The sequence below is a fragment of the Phoca vitulina genome, unplaced genomic scaffold, assembly GCF_004348235.1.
Source record: "Phoca vitulina isolate PV1807 unplaced genomic scaffold, GSC_HSeal_1.0 scaffold4, whole genome shotgun sequence".
Classification (NCBI taxonomy): domain Eukaryota; kingdom Metazoa; phylum Chordata; class Mammalia; order Carnivora; family Phocidae; genus Phoca; species Phoca vitulina.
In genome coordinates this window covers 45892403-45906772 of record NW_022589707.1, presented here as the reverse complement: position 1 = coordinate 45906772, position 14370 = coordinate 45892403, and the positions used below count along the sequence as shown (strand labels likewise).

At 49.1% G+C, this 14370-nt stretch overlaps 2 protein-coding genes across 2 annotated transcripts in view; one reads left to right on the top strand and one right to left on the bottom strand.

The window, feature by feature from the left end:
• Positions 1-714, top strand: part of DNAH11 (dynein axonemal heavy chain 11) — a 320378-nt gene extending 319664 nt beyond the window's left edge. The window contains exon 81 of the mRNA XM_032401311.1: positions 458-714. Within this exon, the coding sequence (XP_032257202.1) occupies positions 458-705 (248 nt within the window). The 3' untranslated portion in view covers positions 706-714. The remainder of the gene's footprint in view (positions 1-457) is intronic.
• A 10-nt stretch (positions 715-724) lies between these two features.
• Positions 725-14370, bottom strand: part of CDCA7L (cell division cycle associated 7 like) — a 42826-nt gene continuing 29180 nt past the window's right edge. The window contains exons 3-10 of the mRNA XM_032401961.1: positions 9792-9929; positions 6439-6813; positions 5000-5071; positions 4714-4884; positions 3735-3860; positions 2742-2891; positions 1772-1908; positions 725-1428 (exon numbers count right to left, since the gene is read on the bottom strand). Coding sequence (XP_032257852.1) covers positions 1398-1428; positions 1772-1908; positions 2742-2891; positions 3735-3860; positions 4714-4884; positions 5000-5071; positions 6439-6813; positions 9792-9929 — 1200 coding nt within the window. The 3' untranslated portion in view covers positions 725-1397. The remainder of the gene's footprint in view (positions 1429-1771; positions 1909-2741; positions 2892-3734; positions 3861-4713; positions 4885-4999; positions 5072-6438; positions 6814-9791; positions 9930-14370) is intronic.

Below are 14370 nucleotides of genomic sequence, written 5' to 3'. Positions count from 1 at the left end.
GGTGAGCCAAATTTTAAGGCATTTAGGGTGACGGCTGTCACTTAATTGCTACTTTACTACAAGACTTCTTTAAGCCATGAAGATGCCAGTGCACATTGTGAATCTCTAAGGGGAGGGGGGGGGGGGGGGGTGATGAGGGAATGTACTGAATTAGACACTTCTGTCTTTTTAAGGGAGGAGGAACTCATTGGCTCTACTGGGCCTGGATTCCTATAGAATGTTTTTATTTTTGAATTTAAACTAGTTGATTTTTCAAAGGAAAGCGGAGATGTGGAGCCGTGAGTTCTGCCTCCAGGGTGTGCGGGGCAGGTGGGGAGCAGCTAACCCACCCACCCCCGGGGTAAGAAAGCCCCTGACAAGCAGTAACGTGCCAAAAACCAAACATTTATTGCCTCCAACAGGGAGAGGAGCGGTACCAACATGCCATACTATTGCAACCCTTGTGCTTTTGCGGCAGGTGCCCGATGGGACACGCAGTCAGGAAGCATTGTGGAAGCCTGCCTCAAGGAGGTCACCTCGGTGATGCCAGTCATCTTTGCCAAAGCCGTCCCCACGGACAGACAAGAAACCAAACACACGTATGAATGCCCCGTGTATAAAACCAAAATGAGGGGCTCCAACTATGTGTGGACCTTCCGGCTGAAGAGCCCAGACAAGACGGCCAAGTGGGTCCTGGCAGGCGTGGCTCTGCTGCTCGAAGTGTGAAAGGGGGGGGGGGGTCCTTCTACTGACAGCTACAGCCCCTCCTCCCACTTCCCTAACTTTTGTTTAAACACCATCCTTAATAAAGTCACCCCATCAGTGAAGGATTTTAGCTCTTGCAGACCTTAAACAAAATCTTTTTAAATTAAGATTTAGCCCTGACATGCTTACACTGCAGGCAGCTGCTCCCGCCGCCCCCCGGGCGGTAACGTGCCAGTCTACTTCCTGTTTATTCAAGTTTTCATAAAAATAAAACTCTACTACTCTCAAGATCTACGATTAATTGCACTTTGTAATTTTAACAAATTCCAATGACCCCGAGAAGGGTTAACTATGTGGTCCCGGACTGGAGGTAAAGATCAAGGCCACACAGATAAACAGTGTCAAAGGCAAGAGCTGCTTATACTAGGTTTTCTCTGGAACTTACCTGGACTTTTAACTCCACCCCGTTTAAACCTGCTTTTTTTCATCGTATGCAGATGCTTTTAAACAATTCACTATACGTAGGGGCCTATGGATACATGCATAGAGATTCCTCTGCTGTGCCGTGTTCCTGAGAAATCTTTTTAAGCATATAAACAATCTTAAAAAAAAAAAATAGTATTTAGATCTACAAAGAATTTCTGTATAAAAACACAACTGTAAGAAATCTCAGGCCCAAGTGGCATGGCAGGTCCGGCTGGCCGGTCCTCCTCTCAGTTGTCTTCTACCAGCTGCTTCTGTAAGCTGAGAGCAAGAGGGCACGGAGGCATTAGTGCGCGGGGCACGGAGGCAAACAGAGCTGCGTTCCAGGCTCAACCCCCCACCCAGAGTACGGAGCCCAGCGCCAGAGCTTCTGCTGCCTCGTCCTCTTCCATGACAGTAGACCCTGCAGCCAGGGCGCAGGAGCCCCCGTGCCTCACTCCAAAACTGAGCTCTGGAGGGCAACGCTGTTTCCCGTCTGTTCTACACAATGAGGGGGGGGGACCAGCAGTCCTGAGCTTCTCCCCCGCGAGCAGACACGGAATGGATGGCCCTCGCATGAGGGTTTCTGGGGATCACAGCCTCTGTTCTGCTTTGGGAGACCTACCTCTCCAGGTATTCCTTAACGTTATCGTAACCGTAGAACTTGGCCAGGTGAATGAGGATTCCCGTGGCGCAGCGGCCGTCACGCTTCCGACAGTAACTGCAGTTGCAGATCCCACGGCAGGGAGGGCACATCCAATCCTGGAAGAGCAGCGGGCCCCCCCCTCCCCGTCACCTCTGTGCTCTGGCCCGGCTCACGAGGCCTCCCCTCCCACCCTGAGGCCCAGGCTCCTTCTAGGAGATGGCACAGAGTGCCCAACATGTCTCCTTCCTTCACAGGTTTCAAAGGCCCAGACGAGTTGACCACCCCAGCGTCCCACATGTGCAGAAACCCAGAAAATTAGACAATCAAAAATTGTGCAGAATTTTAGGAGTACAAAAGAGCAGTGAGACCTAGGTGTGAATTCTACCTCTTCTACTTCCTAAACCACTTCACCTGAGTAGTAGTTCAGATTCGTCTGCCAACTGGTGACAGGCTGTATTTACCCCGTACAGTAAAGAGGCCGTACATAGGGCAGGGGCTGACTGAGGGCACAGGCTCTGGGGCCAGACTGCCCAGGTTCAAGTGCATGTGTACGAACCATACTATTACTGCGTTTTATAGAGGGAACCGAGGAACAGGGAGGGTATATACCTATTTTACTAGGTTAAATGAATTAGGAACACCTGAAACAGTCAACAGCATTAACAGAGAAAAAGCTTTAGGCCAGGGCCAGGCACATAGGTCCACCTTACAAACCAGAACTGTAAGAAAGCGTGGCTCTGACCCTGGAAAACGCCCTCCTCTCTTCTGTCCTGCTGGTCAGCTTGCTCTCTTTCCAGAAGGAAGCCGTATTTTTCATTTCCTCTAGAGTGCTGAGGGGTAGACTGAGCTCTGCAGCTACAGGTCCCCGATCAAGGGCCCAGGGAGCCCCACCTTCAACCTGCTTCCCTCCGCCCGTACAATTCATGATGAAGGCGAACACCGTCCCTACCGGGTCCAGCAGCGCAGATCTCACATCCTCCCCATAGCGATTCCGCAGGCACGGCCCACAAAACTGTCCTCGCACCCCCCCGCAGCTCTGGTTCCGACACACGGTCTTGGTGTCGATCGTCTTCTGCCTGCACTGGTGGCAGGTGTTGCCCTGAGGGAGGAAGGCGGGGATTGAGACCGCGTGCTGCGGTGTATGCGGGGCGGGCACGAAGCAGCACGGCCTGTCTGGTACAGACCACAGGGCCCTCGGGAAGCCCGTAAGCACTTTTCCTTCCGGGGCCAGAGAAACACATTAGGGCAGGTAAGACGGGCGAGGAGTCTGGAAGGAAGGACATGATGAGAGAGACCAGCAGAAAGCCTTGAGGCAGGGGAGGAAGAGCCCGCGGAGGGTGACGGGCCCAGTGGCCCTGAGCGCCAGGTAGCAGCACTGGGCTCTGGCCCGGCTTCCGGGGATCTGGGTCTTTTCGGGATACAATTTCCTGGTGTTAAAATGTTGGCAATTAAAAACCTCTTAATACTACCTTAAGTAATAGGACACTGCCTCATCTAAAAAATGATGCGTAACACCACAAAGCCTCCCTCCAAATCAGTTTAATAAAAAATATTTTAACCCATTTCCTACTGACCAAAGATACTCAAACTTTAGTTCCTACGGTTATATGCACCAAAAAGCACACACACAAAAAAACCCCACAGTATTTTTTTTCAGACACCTTAAAAAATACTTAAAATGTAACTATTATAAATATGCTTTTCCAAACTATACACCCGCCTTCCCACAGAGCATATGCATCCCCCGGAGAGACCTTTCCTGAGGAGGATGCCTGCACTAGCCGACTTCCCTTTCCCAGTCACAGGTGACCCTGTCAGAGGGGAGAAGACCTAAGGGGATAAGCCCAGCTACAGTTTAAAAACTGCAAGATTTCTAATACCAGTGCCGTGGACTCCCCATTAGAATCACAATCATGCAAATTATTCATTATACATAATTTACCAGAACTTTATCATAGATTTTATCTCGAACAGTTATGGCAACATTTTCTAAGTCCTCTTCAGTGATATCCTCCACCGGCCGAAAAGAAGATACTCGGTGACGCCGTCTATACCCCTGGCATTTCCCCTGCAAAATGAGCCAAAGCAAAACCTGGTATAAGCTGTTTCGACTGGTTAAAAAACACACATAAAAATTTCACACTCTCAGGGTCGCCTGGGTGGCTCAGTGGGTTAAGTGACTGCCTTCGGCTCAGGTCGTGATCCCGGGGTCCTGGGATCGAGCCCCGCATCGGGCTCCCTGCTCCGTGGGGAGTCTGCTTCTCCCTCTCCCTGCTCATGCTGTCTCAAATAAAATCTTAAAAAAAATCGTTTCTCACTCTCAGAGCTCTAACACCATTAACGTTAACTATGTCCCTCTTCAATTTCCCTGGAACCCATCATTTACGGAGCTCCTGCCAGACATGGTGTCAGCGGCCTCCACGGCAAGGTGACAGACACAACAGTAAATGAGCAGCCCCGGGTGTCCCCGACCAGTACGTAGTACGCAGCTGTAAACTCTGTGAGGACAGGGAAGTGACCCACAATGAACAGCCACACCTGCAAATGGGAAGGACCTCGTTTCTCGCTCCAGACTTGGAAAGCACTGAAAATGCCCCATTCCTACAACTGAAAGGCCTGGAGAAATCACTGCCCTTTCCCACAAGCACCACCACAAGGCAGCCTGGCGCCACGGACGGGCCTTTACCACCTCCCTGCAGATGAGGCTGAGGCTCCTAACCCTGAGCAGCTCTTCTGCTCGGCGGAGGTGAAGGGCTCACTCCAGCCTTCACCTTAGATGGGGGGGCTCCTTCTCGGAGTGCGGTCCCGGGAACACCAGCACCACCAGGGAACTTGGCAGAGATGCTGCACATCTACTGGGTCAGGGCCTCAGCACTGGCTCAGACCAAGAATAATCGGGGGTTATTGTGCTCAGAAAATACCCCACTAATTGTCTTCCTTCTCCTGAAACCGTAAAACTCTTCGGCAAATTTGGCAGCTGAGACGGTGAAGTTCTCCAGGGCAAACTTCTCGGGAGGCCGTGCGCTCCGGGTCGGGTTCGTGCGCCGGGTGATCTGTCCCTCTGAGAAAGCCCGCCTCGCTGTTCTCTTCTTCTGAAAACAAGAGCACAGACGTATGCAACCAGGTGCTTCCTTGGATAAAAGCCATGTGGCAACAGACTCTATCCATCGGTACCGGAATCAGTAATTATAAAGGAGTTCTACTTACAGAAGCGGAGTTCGGGGTTCGTACTGGGAAGAAATCGGGCATAGAGTTCAGTTCTGCCAGTAACTGAGCGAGCTGAGGTTCCGAACAGAAGAAAGGACCTCACATCAGTATTGCCACGCCTCGTTCATCTAACATCTTATCCCCAAGTCCTCAGTTTTGGCAACATGAGAAACTTGACTCACGTAGCTCAGGTACGATCTCAAGAGTTGCTATATTTTTAGCCTCAAAGGTAAAGATTTTTATCTCCAGAGGTGAGATGCTAGGATCATCATTCATAGGAATAAAATCTATGCCCATTCTTTAAAGACCATCATATCATATATGATGAACGGGTCCCTGGAATGACAGGGCCACTGACGAGAAGTGTGACCCTGGAACAGATCATGATGCACACCTAAGTCAAGTTTCATCAGGTTCAAAACGAAAGGCTCAACTAGATTGTTTGGACAGTTATTTAGAGCTCCAAAAAAACTCTAAGTTGATTTCTCATTAATAATTTATGAAAATATTCCCAAATAAACACCTAAGAACACCAAATAACAGGCATTAATATTCCAATTAGGATTTTTAATTTTAGATTTATACAAATGTGTAGGTGTCACTAAAAAATCATGAACACAGTTGTTTTAATAAGATGCAGATACAGTGCTAAAAACTTCCCTTAGCTAATAAGCATAAATACGTCTTAGGATAAGTTTCACTCAGAAGTAGGCTTTTTATTTTCTTACTAGGACATCTAAGACCGCATATACAGTATATTACGCTTTTTAAAAAGAAAATATTAAAAATACACCAAAATGCTAAAAGTGGTTGAATGGTAGAATTCTCTTAATTCTGTATATACAAAATTATGAAGCAAACAAGTTACTGACCGAATATAGAAAAACCAAATACACATAACAAAAACTTCCCCGTGTGCCATCATTCATTCCAGCGAAGATATGTTCACGTGATTCGAAACTGTTCAGTTTAATACCTAGGCCTCCTGCATTCCCTCACCTGAGGTCTTCAAGCCCCAGTGGGTCATCAAAGAAGGATTTCTCGTTGCAAGCCGCCTGCCTACCCTGCACACTGCAAACCTTACGTGGGCTCCTCGACACTCTCTTCACACTCCGCTCCTTTCTGCTGGGAACCAGCTAGCTGTTCAGCCCTCCCCTCTCCAATACCACTTCCTACTTAGAACTTACCTTTGTAATAGACAGTAAGCAGCAGGAGGTCATCGTACCAGGAAGTAGAGCTAAAATGGTCCAGGGGAGTCGCTTTCTGTTCCCAAACCAGAGCTGATCAGGTAATAACTGGCTGGGGTTCGGGAACAGAGGAAGGACACCCAATACCCAGAGCACATATCCTGACAGAAGCCAGAGCAGCAGTTCTAAGGGCAGTCCCGGGAGCCTCGGCGCCCGGTGCCAGCTCCCGGCCCGCCTGCCGCAGGGCCTTACCATGGCTTTGTTCTCCTTGATGTTCATGGTCCTCTTCAGCAGCGCATCCGAGCCCTCCTGGCCCTCATCCCTGGAGTCATCCTCAGACTCCGAGACCGAATCTTCCCTTTCCTTCCCCTGTCTGCAGCTTCTCTTTCTGCCAAGAATTGCTTTTTTACTATCCTGTAAGCGTGTGCTAGAAAACAGTGGCTCCGAAGAACTGTCATCTGATTTTTTTGCCAGTTTTTTGGTGGGGAACTGAAAGGCTACTCGAAGACCAATACTGCTCCTCCTAGGCCTGCTTCTTCTAGGTGTAGCCTTTTCTCCTTCATCCTCCTCCTCTTCCTCACTCACTGAAGACGCCTTACCAGCATCACTCAAATCTGACTCCACAAGCTAAACAAAAGGAGAGAAAAGAGAAGAGACCATGTTTCCCAACAGACCTCCCCAAACACATTATTTAAAAGCACTCGATTATTGCAGCGAAAAAAATAAGAAAGCTTCCCCTTCCTGTTGTGAGCTCCCGCTGAACCTTCAGTTAAGTGCTCTGTTGAGGCATCTGGTGGGAGAGCAGGCATTCTACTGCTGCCCTCTGGCCCGGCCCTGGCGCACTGCTGCCTTCACTGCATGGGCTGGAGTGGGACACGGACAAAGGAGGGCTCCCCCACTGTGGAACAGCCAAGTGTTATGAGGACTGGCCGAAGAAAAGGGTGTGCACGGCGTAAGGGTCATCTTCAGATAACAACGGAGAGCTAAGGGGAAGAAGAATACTATTCTGCGCTGAAGAGAGGGAACAGGACTCAGGGGTAGAAGGGACAGGAGAGCTGCAAGCAGATGACCGGCCAGCAGGGGAGCCTTATCCCCAGGACATGAGGGGTCCTCACTCCCAGGACCGCCCCCTCCCTCTTCTGCAACGTGGAGAGCCACAGGGTGAAACCAAGGCAGACAGCCCGTGGGTTGCTGCGAAGCATCTGTTCTGTCAGCTCAAGAAACTCTTGCCCCCAGTGTTCTGATTCCGCTTGGTATATAGGTTTCTGGCATTAAAGTGGAACTCAGTCTCACACACGAGAACACAGAACAGAAGGCAGGGGCAGGGTGACGTTACCCAGGCGAGAGGGGGTGCCATCTCAGATGCCAGGGGGCTCTTAGCAATGGCAGAGCTAGGCTTGAGTATCGAGATCAAGGCCACCTCCTGGGCATCTTTACCACAAGCTGAGACCCTCTGTCGGGGACTCTGGACAACGGGGCTGCTGTGAGGAGAACAGGGAGCAGCATCACAATGGGCCCAGGACTGAGGTAAAGGACTCCGCTTCCTCCTCGGTGACCATCCCCCCCAAATTCTAGCTGGACTCAAGCTAAAAATAAGGCAGAGGAGGGCACCTGGCTGGCTCAGTCCGTAGAGCACATGACTCTTAATCTCAGGGTGAGTTCAAGCCCCACATTGGGCATGGAGCCTATTTAAAAAAATTTTTAAATGTACTGGGGCGCCTGGGTGGCTCAGTCGGTTAAGCGTCCGACTCGATCTCAGCTCAGGTCTTGATCTCAGTAAGTTCAAGCCCTGCGTCGGGCTCCACACTGGGCTGGAGCCTACTTAAAAATAAAATAAATAAGGAAAAGGGAGGGGAAAAAAAACCCTGCAGATAACTTCCAAACCTTGGTGTATGTATCAATCCACAACAGACCAAGTAGAGAAATAAGACTATAGTGTACTGATTTTTTTTTTTTTTTAAAGTATCCTGAACTTTCTACATCAGTAGCTCTGGAATCCAAAATGGTGGGATTGGAGGATCCAATTTTAGGAAGACAGTGTTGGAGGACTTCAGAGGAACTCTCTCTCAGATTGGCTTTATTTATCTTCATCATCCTCTAACCCGTATCTCTTTGCTAAGGACTCTGTAAAGGACTAAAGTAGACAAGAGCAAATTGTAACCACCAGTGGAGGCCGGAGGCAAAGCACACAAGGCCTCTTCACGTACAGCTAGAAGACCAGGGGACACCAAGGGGCAGTAACATCCTATTATCGGAAAACAGGGTCTCACCAGTCCCCGCTAGGGTGGGCAGGAGGTTGGGGAGGGAGGCAAGAATGCTTGCTGGCTCACTGAATTGTAAAATAAAATTTGCAGGCGGACCTGCCCTAAGCTATGAGTTATTACGTCAGTCAACATGTCAGAATTCATACCCCAAATGTATAGACCATGAAGAGGGGGAAAAAAAAAAAACACCCAACAACTTTTGGAGTAGTCTTCCCAGTGCTAGAAACACAGATTCTCTGAATAACCTGACATCACTTAGCTAAAAATCAGAAGATAAGTCACTAAGAGTAGATGATAGCCATTAGGGTTTGGAAGAACTTTAGTGTCTTGCTGGCAAAGAACTGGAGGCTTGCTGGCCAGAACACATCAACTGCCTCACAAGCAGCTTCTGTAAAGAAAGCCAAAGGAGGGCTGGTGACTGCAGGCTGGGGGGGGCTCCGCGTTGCTACTCGCTGGGAGGGGCAGGGTGGGGGGATCAACATCAAACGAGGCAGCCTACCATTAGGGCTTTCAGGCCTTAAGATCCCCCCAGGAAAAGGTGAGGAACAAAGCAAACCTACTAGTTATAGCTTATTTAAATTTCTACACAAGTTCCACGCCAGCCGTGGTTCCTTAGGAGCTTCTGAATGTGAGGTTTAACCTCTATCCTTTATCTTGATACCAAAGAAGAAAACGGTGGACTGATTTGGGGGGATAAATGTATGCTATTTTTCAGTTAGCAGAAAACACTTTCATGCCTGGAAAAAACCCAAAGGCTGTTCTTTAGTGGTACCCTGAGATTCAAATACTAATTGGCAGTACACTGGCCTCAACATAGGGGAGTGAAGGAAGAAATCAAGTCTCCTAAAGGTCAAGTGCTAAGAGCAGACTTCCCTCAGGAGTCAGACAAGTCCAGGTCATCTTTATCATTGAAAGAGCATTTCAGCATCCAAATCAAGAATACACAGGGAAAACTCTTGAGTTTATACCACAGCTAAATTTTAGCCAAATTAACTCCAAACTTAAGAACATGACTTTACACACAACAAGAAATGACTTTAAGGAACTTGCTATTCCTAGACAGACGGTCCTCTTTCCAGATAAAAGATGTTCCAGAAAGTCTGAAATAAATTCTTTCAGAAGGACAATAAGGGACACCTGAGACATGTCCCCCCAAACCCCTAAGGTACCAAGGAAAGTTAGCCTTAGAATAGCCATTTCTATATTTTGTTAACTGGCTTAGAAGATAAACACGTAAGAAAAAGTCATTCATTTGTGAAGTGACTTCTTACGAGAAAATACAATTCAGGAACAGGACTGAAAATATGACAACCCACACTCTACCGTCTTGATAATTATTACCATGACTTCTGAGTTACTATTTCCATTCAGGTCATTCTGCGTAAATCCTTCAAATTCTTCGGTCTCTGAGTCAGTGTCCTCTATAAAAATTCTTCTTAGCTCTTCCGTGAAGTATTTGGAACGGAAACGTACATCTTGCTAAATTAAAAACACACAAATGTCATAAACAAAGAAGAACAGAGGTGACCGGGGGCTAAGGGGACAGTGAAGAGTTGTTTAATGGGGAGTTTTCTACACTTAAAAGATGGTAAAATGGTAAATTTTATGCTACGTGTATTTTACCACAATAATCAAACACACACACACAGACACATCTTTCTATAGATTACAAAAACAGAACAACTGAACAATTTGAAACCATCAGACAACTGCACCATTTCTAGAAGTCAGCACAGCCACACGCTCAGCTGCTTCTGTGACCGGTGCGCACCGATGGAATTCGGTTCCTCCTGCCAGGGCCGGCCATCAGGAAGGTCTGCTCTCACACAGAAGCGGACACACACGGGAAGGAGCCAGAAGGAGAAACCCTGGCTCCCTGCCACAGGCTGGCCCACCTTCCTAGCAGCTACCCAAAGCTGTCTCCTCCAAGTCCGTGAGCATACCTCCCGCCTCCCTCCCAGACACAGCAAGTTCCTGTGCAGAAAGGGCCAGAGTCCTTCCCACCCCTCCCCGCCCACTGCTGAGGAGGCTGCCACCCACGGCAGGGGTGGATAGGAGCACCACCCCCCCACACCCAGCCTCCAGGAGAGCCTCTCCTGCAGGAGGTGGGAGGCCAGCAACCACGGACAGGTAGCAAGTGAGCAGAAGGAAAGATGCTCTAGGACGCTTAAAAAGGAAAGACATTTTCAGATGACGTTTTCTATCTTTTGAACCAATAAAAGGCAAGAAACTGGGCTCTCTAAATGGCTCTCTTGAAAGAAAGGAGGGAACAGACAGATCTGCAGTACAGAAAGGAGACCCGCAGACCGGCCTCCTCCAAGCTGGCAGCCAGGGCTGGAGCCCGTGTCCCCAGTTGCCTCTGATGTGTCTTCCTCCCGCACCCGATATAGCAACGACCCCTCATCACAGCACATGTGGTTGGAGAATCTTTATCTCCCCCACTGCCTCTCCCTGACTTTAATTATATACTTCGTCAAGCTCAGATCATTTCTGGAGAAAAATAGATATAATAGATGAGTAGGAAAATTTACAGGGAGATAGAGAAAGAAATGTCTATATCCAGCATTTTTTTTTAAGCTTAAATGTCTCCTATGAATTATTATGGGTAATTGGAGTGAGTGTGCTTGGAGCTAAATTACTTTGTTCCTTTGTTGATAGCTGTGGTGCAGCTGCTTGAAAAAAAAAAATACAAACACAAAAGGGAAGTTTCTTTAAAGTGAAATTCAAATGGTGTCTAAGGAAGACCAAAGTCAACACTGCTGCATACTATGTGCAAGTTCATGCAGCTTCTCCTGGCTGGTTAACATGGATCATGAATGTGTGGGGTCAGGGTGGAGAAGCAATAGGCCCGGGCTGATTTTTAAGGAAGACTGGTGCATAGCTGGTTGCCACAAAAACCCACCACAAACCTGCCACCTCCAAGGGCAGGAAACATCTGGCTCATGGAGCCCTGAGCTGGCCCCTGCAGGAGGCTCTAGGGCACATGGGGGTCTATGTGTACATTTCATCATATACCCGTTGTCCCTGCCTAGGGCCCAGAGAGAACAAGTCACATCTTAAAGCAGCAAGTTCCAACCTTCCGGTCCTCTGGCTCGCTTTACCCGTTGAGCTGGCCTCACAGGGAAGTGGTCAGCCTGGGAAAAACCAGGATCTTTGGTGACCAGATCGAACCCAAAAACAACTTAGCCACAGTCCTAAACCCCTGCTTTTCTTCTCCTCATTCCACAAGATATAAAAACTGTTTTGGGGGCACTTGGGTGGCAGAGTCAGTTAAATGTCCGACTCTCGATCTCAGGTCTTAATCTCAGGATCATGAGTTCAAGCCCCACTTGGGGCTCCACACTGTGCATGGAGCCGACTTAAAACACAAAAACAAAAAATTGTTCTTAATGTGAGTCTGTATAAAACAAAATATCCACTCCATGGTCTCACTGCAGTCTTGGTTACAACCCTCACATAGCAGTTTGCTCTCCGGAATTTGTGATCCTTTAAAGTCAGTAGCAGGCAATATGCTCTGGCCCTGGGTTCCCTGTATCTATCTCCCAGGATCGAGAACGTAAGCAAATAATAGATGAGAAGCGGAGCTAACAGAGTGGTTACACTTTTTATTTTGAAGCTCATGGGACATGAAGAAACCGACCAGAAAATGATGGTGAGCTGAACCAGTTAGACCAGCATTCCCATCTCAATTCCACCCTGTGGAGACTCATTCACTAATGGGTGCTGAACGCATGGAACATGAGGAAAGGGAAACACGAGTAAGCAGTCCAACCCAGGAAAGCTGGAAAGCATCGTTCATGTACAAGACACCTCCTCCCACTGAGGAGGTAATGGTTTAGTGGGGCAGTGTGACAGAGGTGAGGATCAGCGTTGTAAGGGAGACGGAGGGAGGGAGGGAGGGAGGGAGGGAGGAAGGAAGGAAGGAAATCCAGGAAAAATGCAGGCAGCACCAGCATTTGAACTGGATCTGAACAGGGGCAGACTCTAGAAAAATGAGGAGAGGACACACAAGCAGAACGAACAGCACGGACCAGTGCCTACAGCAGGCGGAACGGCGTACAAGGAGGGTGTCCGTGCGGCTTCTGGCCCCCTGCAGCACAGGGGAGCAGTGACAGGGACAAGGCCGCCAAGTCATGCTCCCAGATTTCAAACATTCCGGCCTGGACACTTCTCAGACGTGGGGGCTTAGGCAAGTCACCTTGCTGCCCTGAGCGGCAGTTCCATCCCCTGTGAAACTGTCCCGGGCGAGCTGTACAAAAGCACACGGTCACGGGCCGTCTCGGGCACACTGGCGTCACCCCCTCGGCAGGGGGAGCAGGGCAGGCCTGACTGCATGGAACGAGCAGTGCTCAGAGCAGCAAAAGCAGCTGCTCTGGCTTTTTTGTTTTAGACTTTGGTATCTGAGTACAGTCAACACGCAGTGCTTCATTAGTTTCAGGGGTACAACACAGTGTTTCACCTTCTCTAGACCTCATGCTGCGCTCACTAGCCTAGCTGCCATCAGTCGCCATCCGACTCGGCTCCGGTATCATCGCCTATACCCCGCGCTGTGCCTTATTTGCTCGGTCACTGCAAGCCTGCCCCCCACTCCCCTCCCCCATCTTGCCCATCTCCCTCCCCCTCTCCCTGCTGGCAACCATCAGCTTGTTCTCTGTATTTATAAGTCTGATTCTGCTTTTTGCTTATTTATTTTATTTTTTAGATTCCACATGAGTGAAATCCTACGGTATTTGTCGTTCTCACTCTGACTTACTTCACTGAGCATAATATCCTCTAGGTCCATCCGTGTTGCCGCAAATGGCAAAAACCTCCTTTTTATGGCTGCATAATATTCCACTGTACACATCCTCAGCGATTCCTTATCCATTCTTCTATTGATGGACACTTAGGTTGTTCCCCTCTCTAATCATCAGGAAAATGCAAATCAAAACCACAATGAGGTATCACCTTACACCTGTCAGAATGGCTAAGCTCAAGTGTTGGTGAAGATGTGGAGAAAGAAGTGGGAGAAAAAGGTGCTCATGTGCTACTGGTGGGAATACAATTGGGGCAGCCACTGTGGAAAACAGCAGGGAGGTTCCTCAAAAAAATAAAAATAGAACTACCCTATGATGCAGTAATTTCACTACTGGGTATTTACTGCCCCCCCCCCCCGCAAAAAAACCGTAATTTGACACCCGTATGTTTACTGCAGCATTACATTTACAACAGCCAAGATATGGAAGCTGCTTTGTTTCCAGAGAGAGGAAGAGACCAGGGGGAGTGGAAGCAGGTGGCTGGCGGGTCAAATGAGACAGCACGTAAAGTGCGGACCACAGAGACCAGGGAGGCCCCTGAACCCGGGGGGGGGGGGGGGGCGGGGGGCAAGACCCGCTCGCAGAGAGGCCAGAACACACGCAGACAGCCACGCGATCAAGCGGGTACTTCCCTATATCATTTATTGCTTCTCCTCCTGCACCCGCCCAGTCGAAGCAAGGTGGGTTTAATTTACAGTCTTTTAAGAGAGGCTACGGTCCAGGGAGAATGAAGAATTTTGAGAGCCACAACGAACGCAGAAGAAAATGCCACCGAAGCCTAGCAATTTTGACTGGCCGTGCTCCCGCTAAGGCAAAACAGAAACCTCCAGGAAACCAGCTCTCAGAGAAATGTAACTTGTGCTTGCCAGAGATCCAAGTAATCCAAGAAAGAATAACGCCCTCCCTGGCAATTCCAAGAGTGAGATGCCCAGAGAATCACGCTCCAAGAGCACAGGGACACGACTGGCTCACGGCAACCACGCGGTCCTGCACAGCACTGCGAGGTGGCCCACTGCTGTGCGGGCCCAGCCCTCCCCTGCCTGCCAAGCGGGAACACTCTGAATGCAGCCTCGGCACAGTGTGCAGCCCCGAGGTTGCAAAGAAAATGGATCTGATCATGTGAG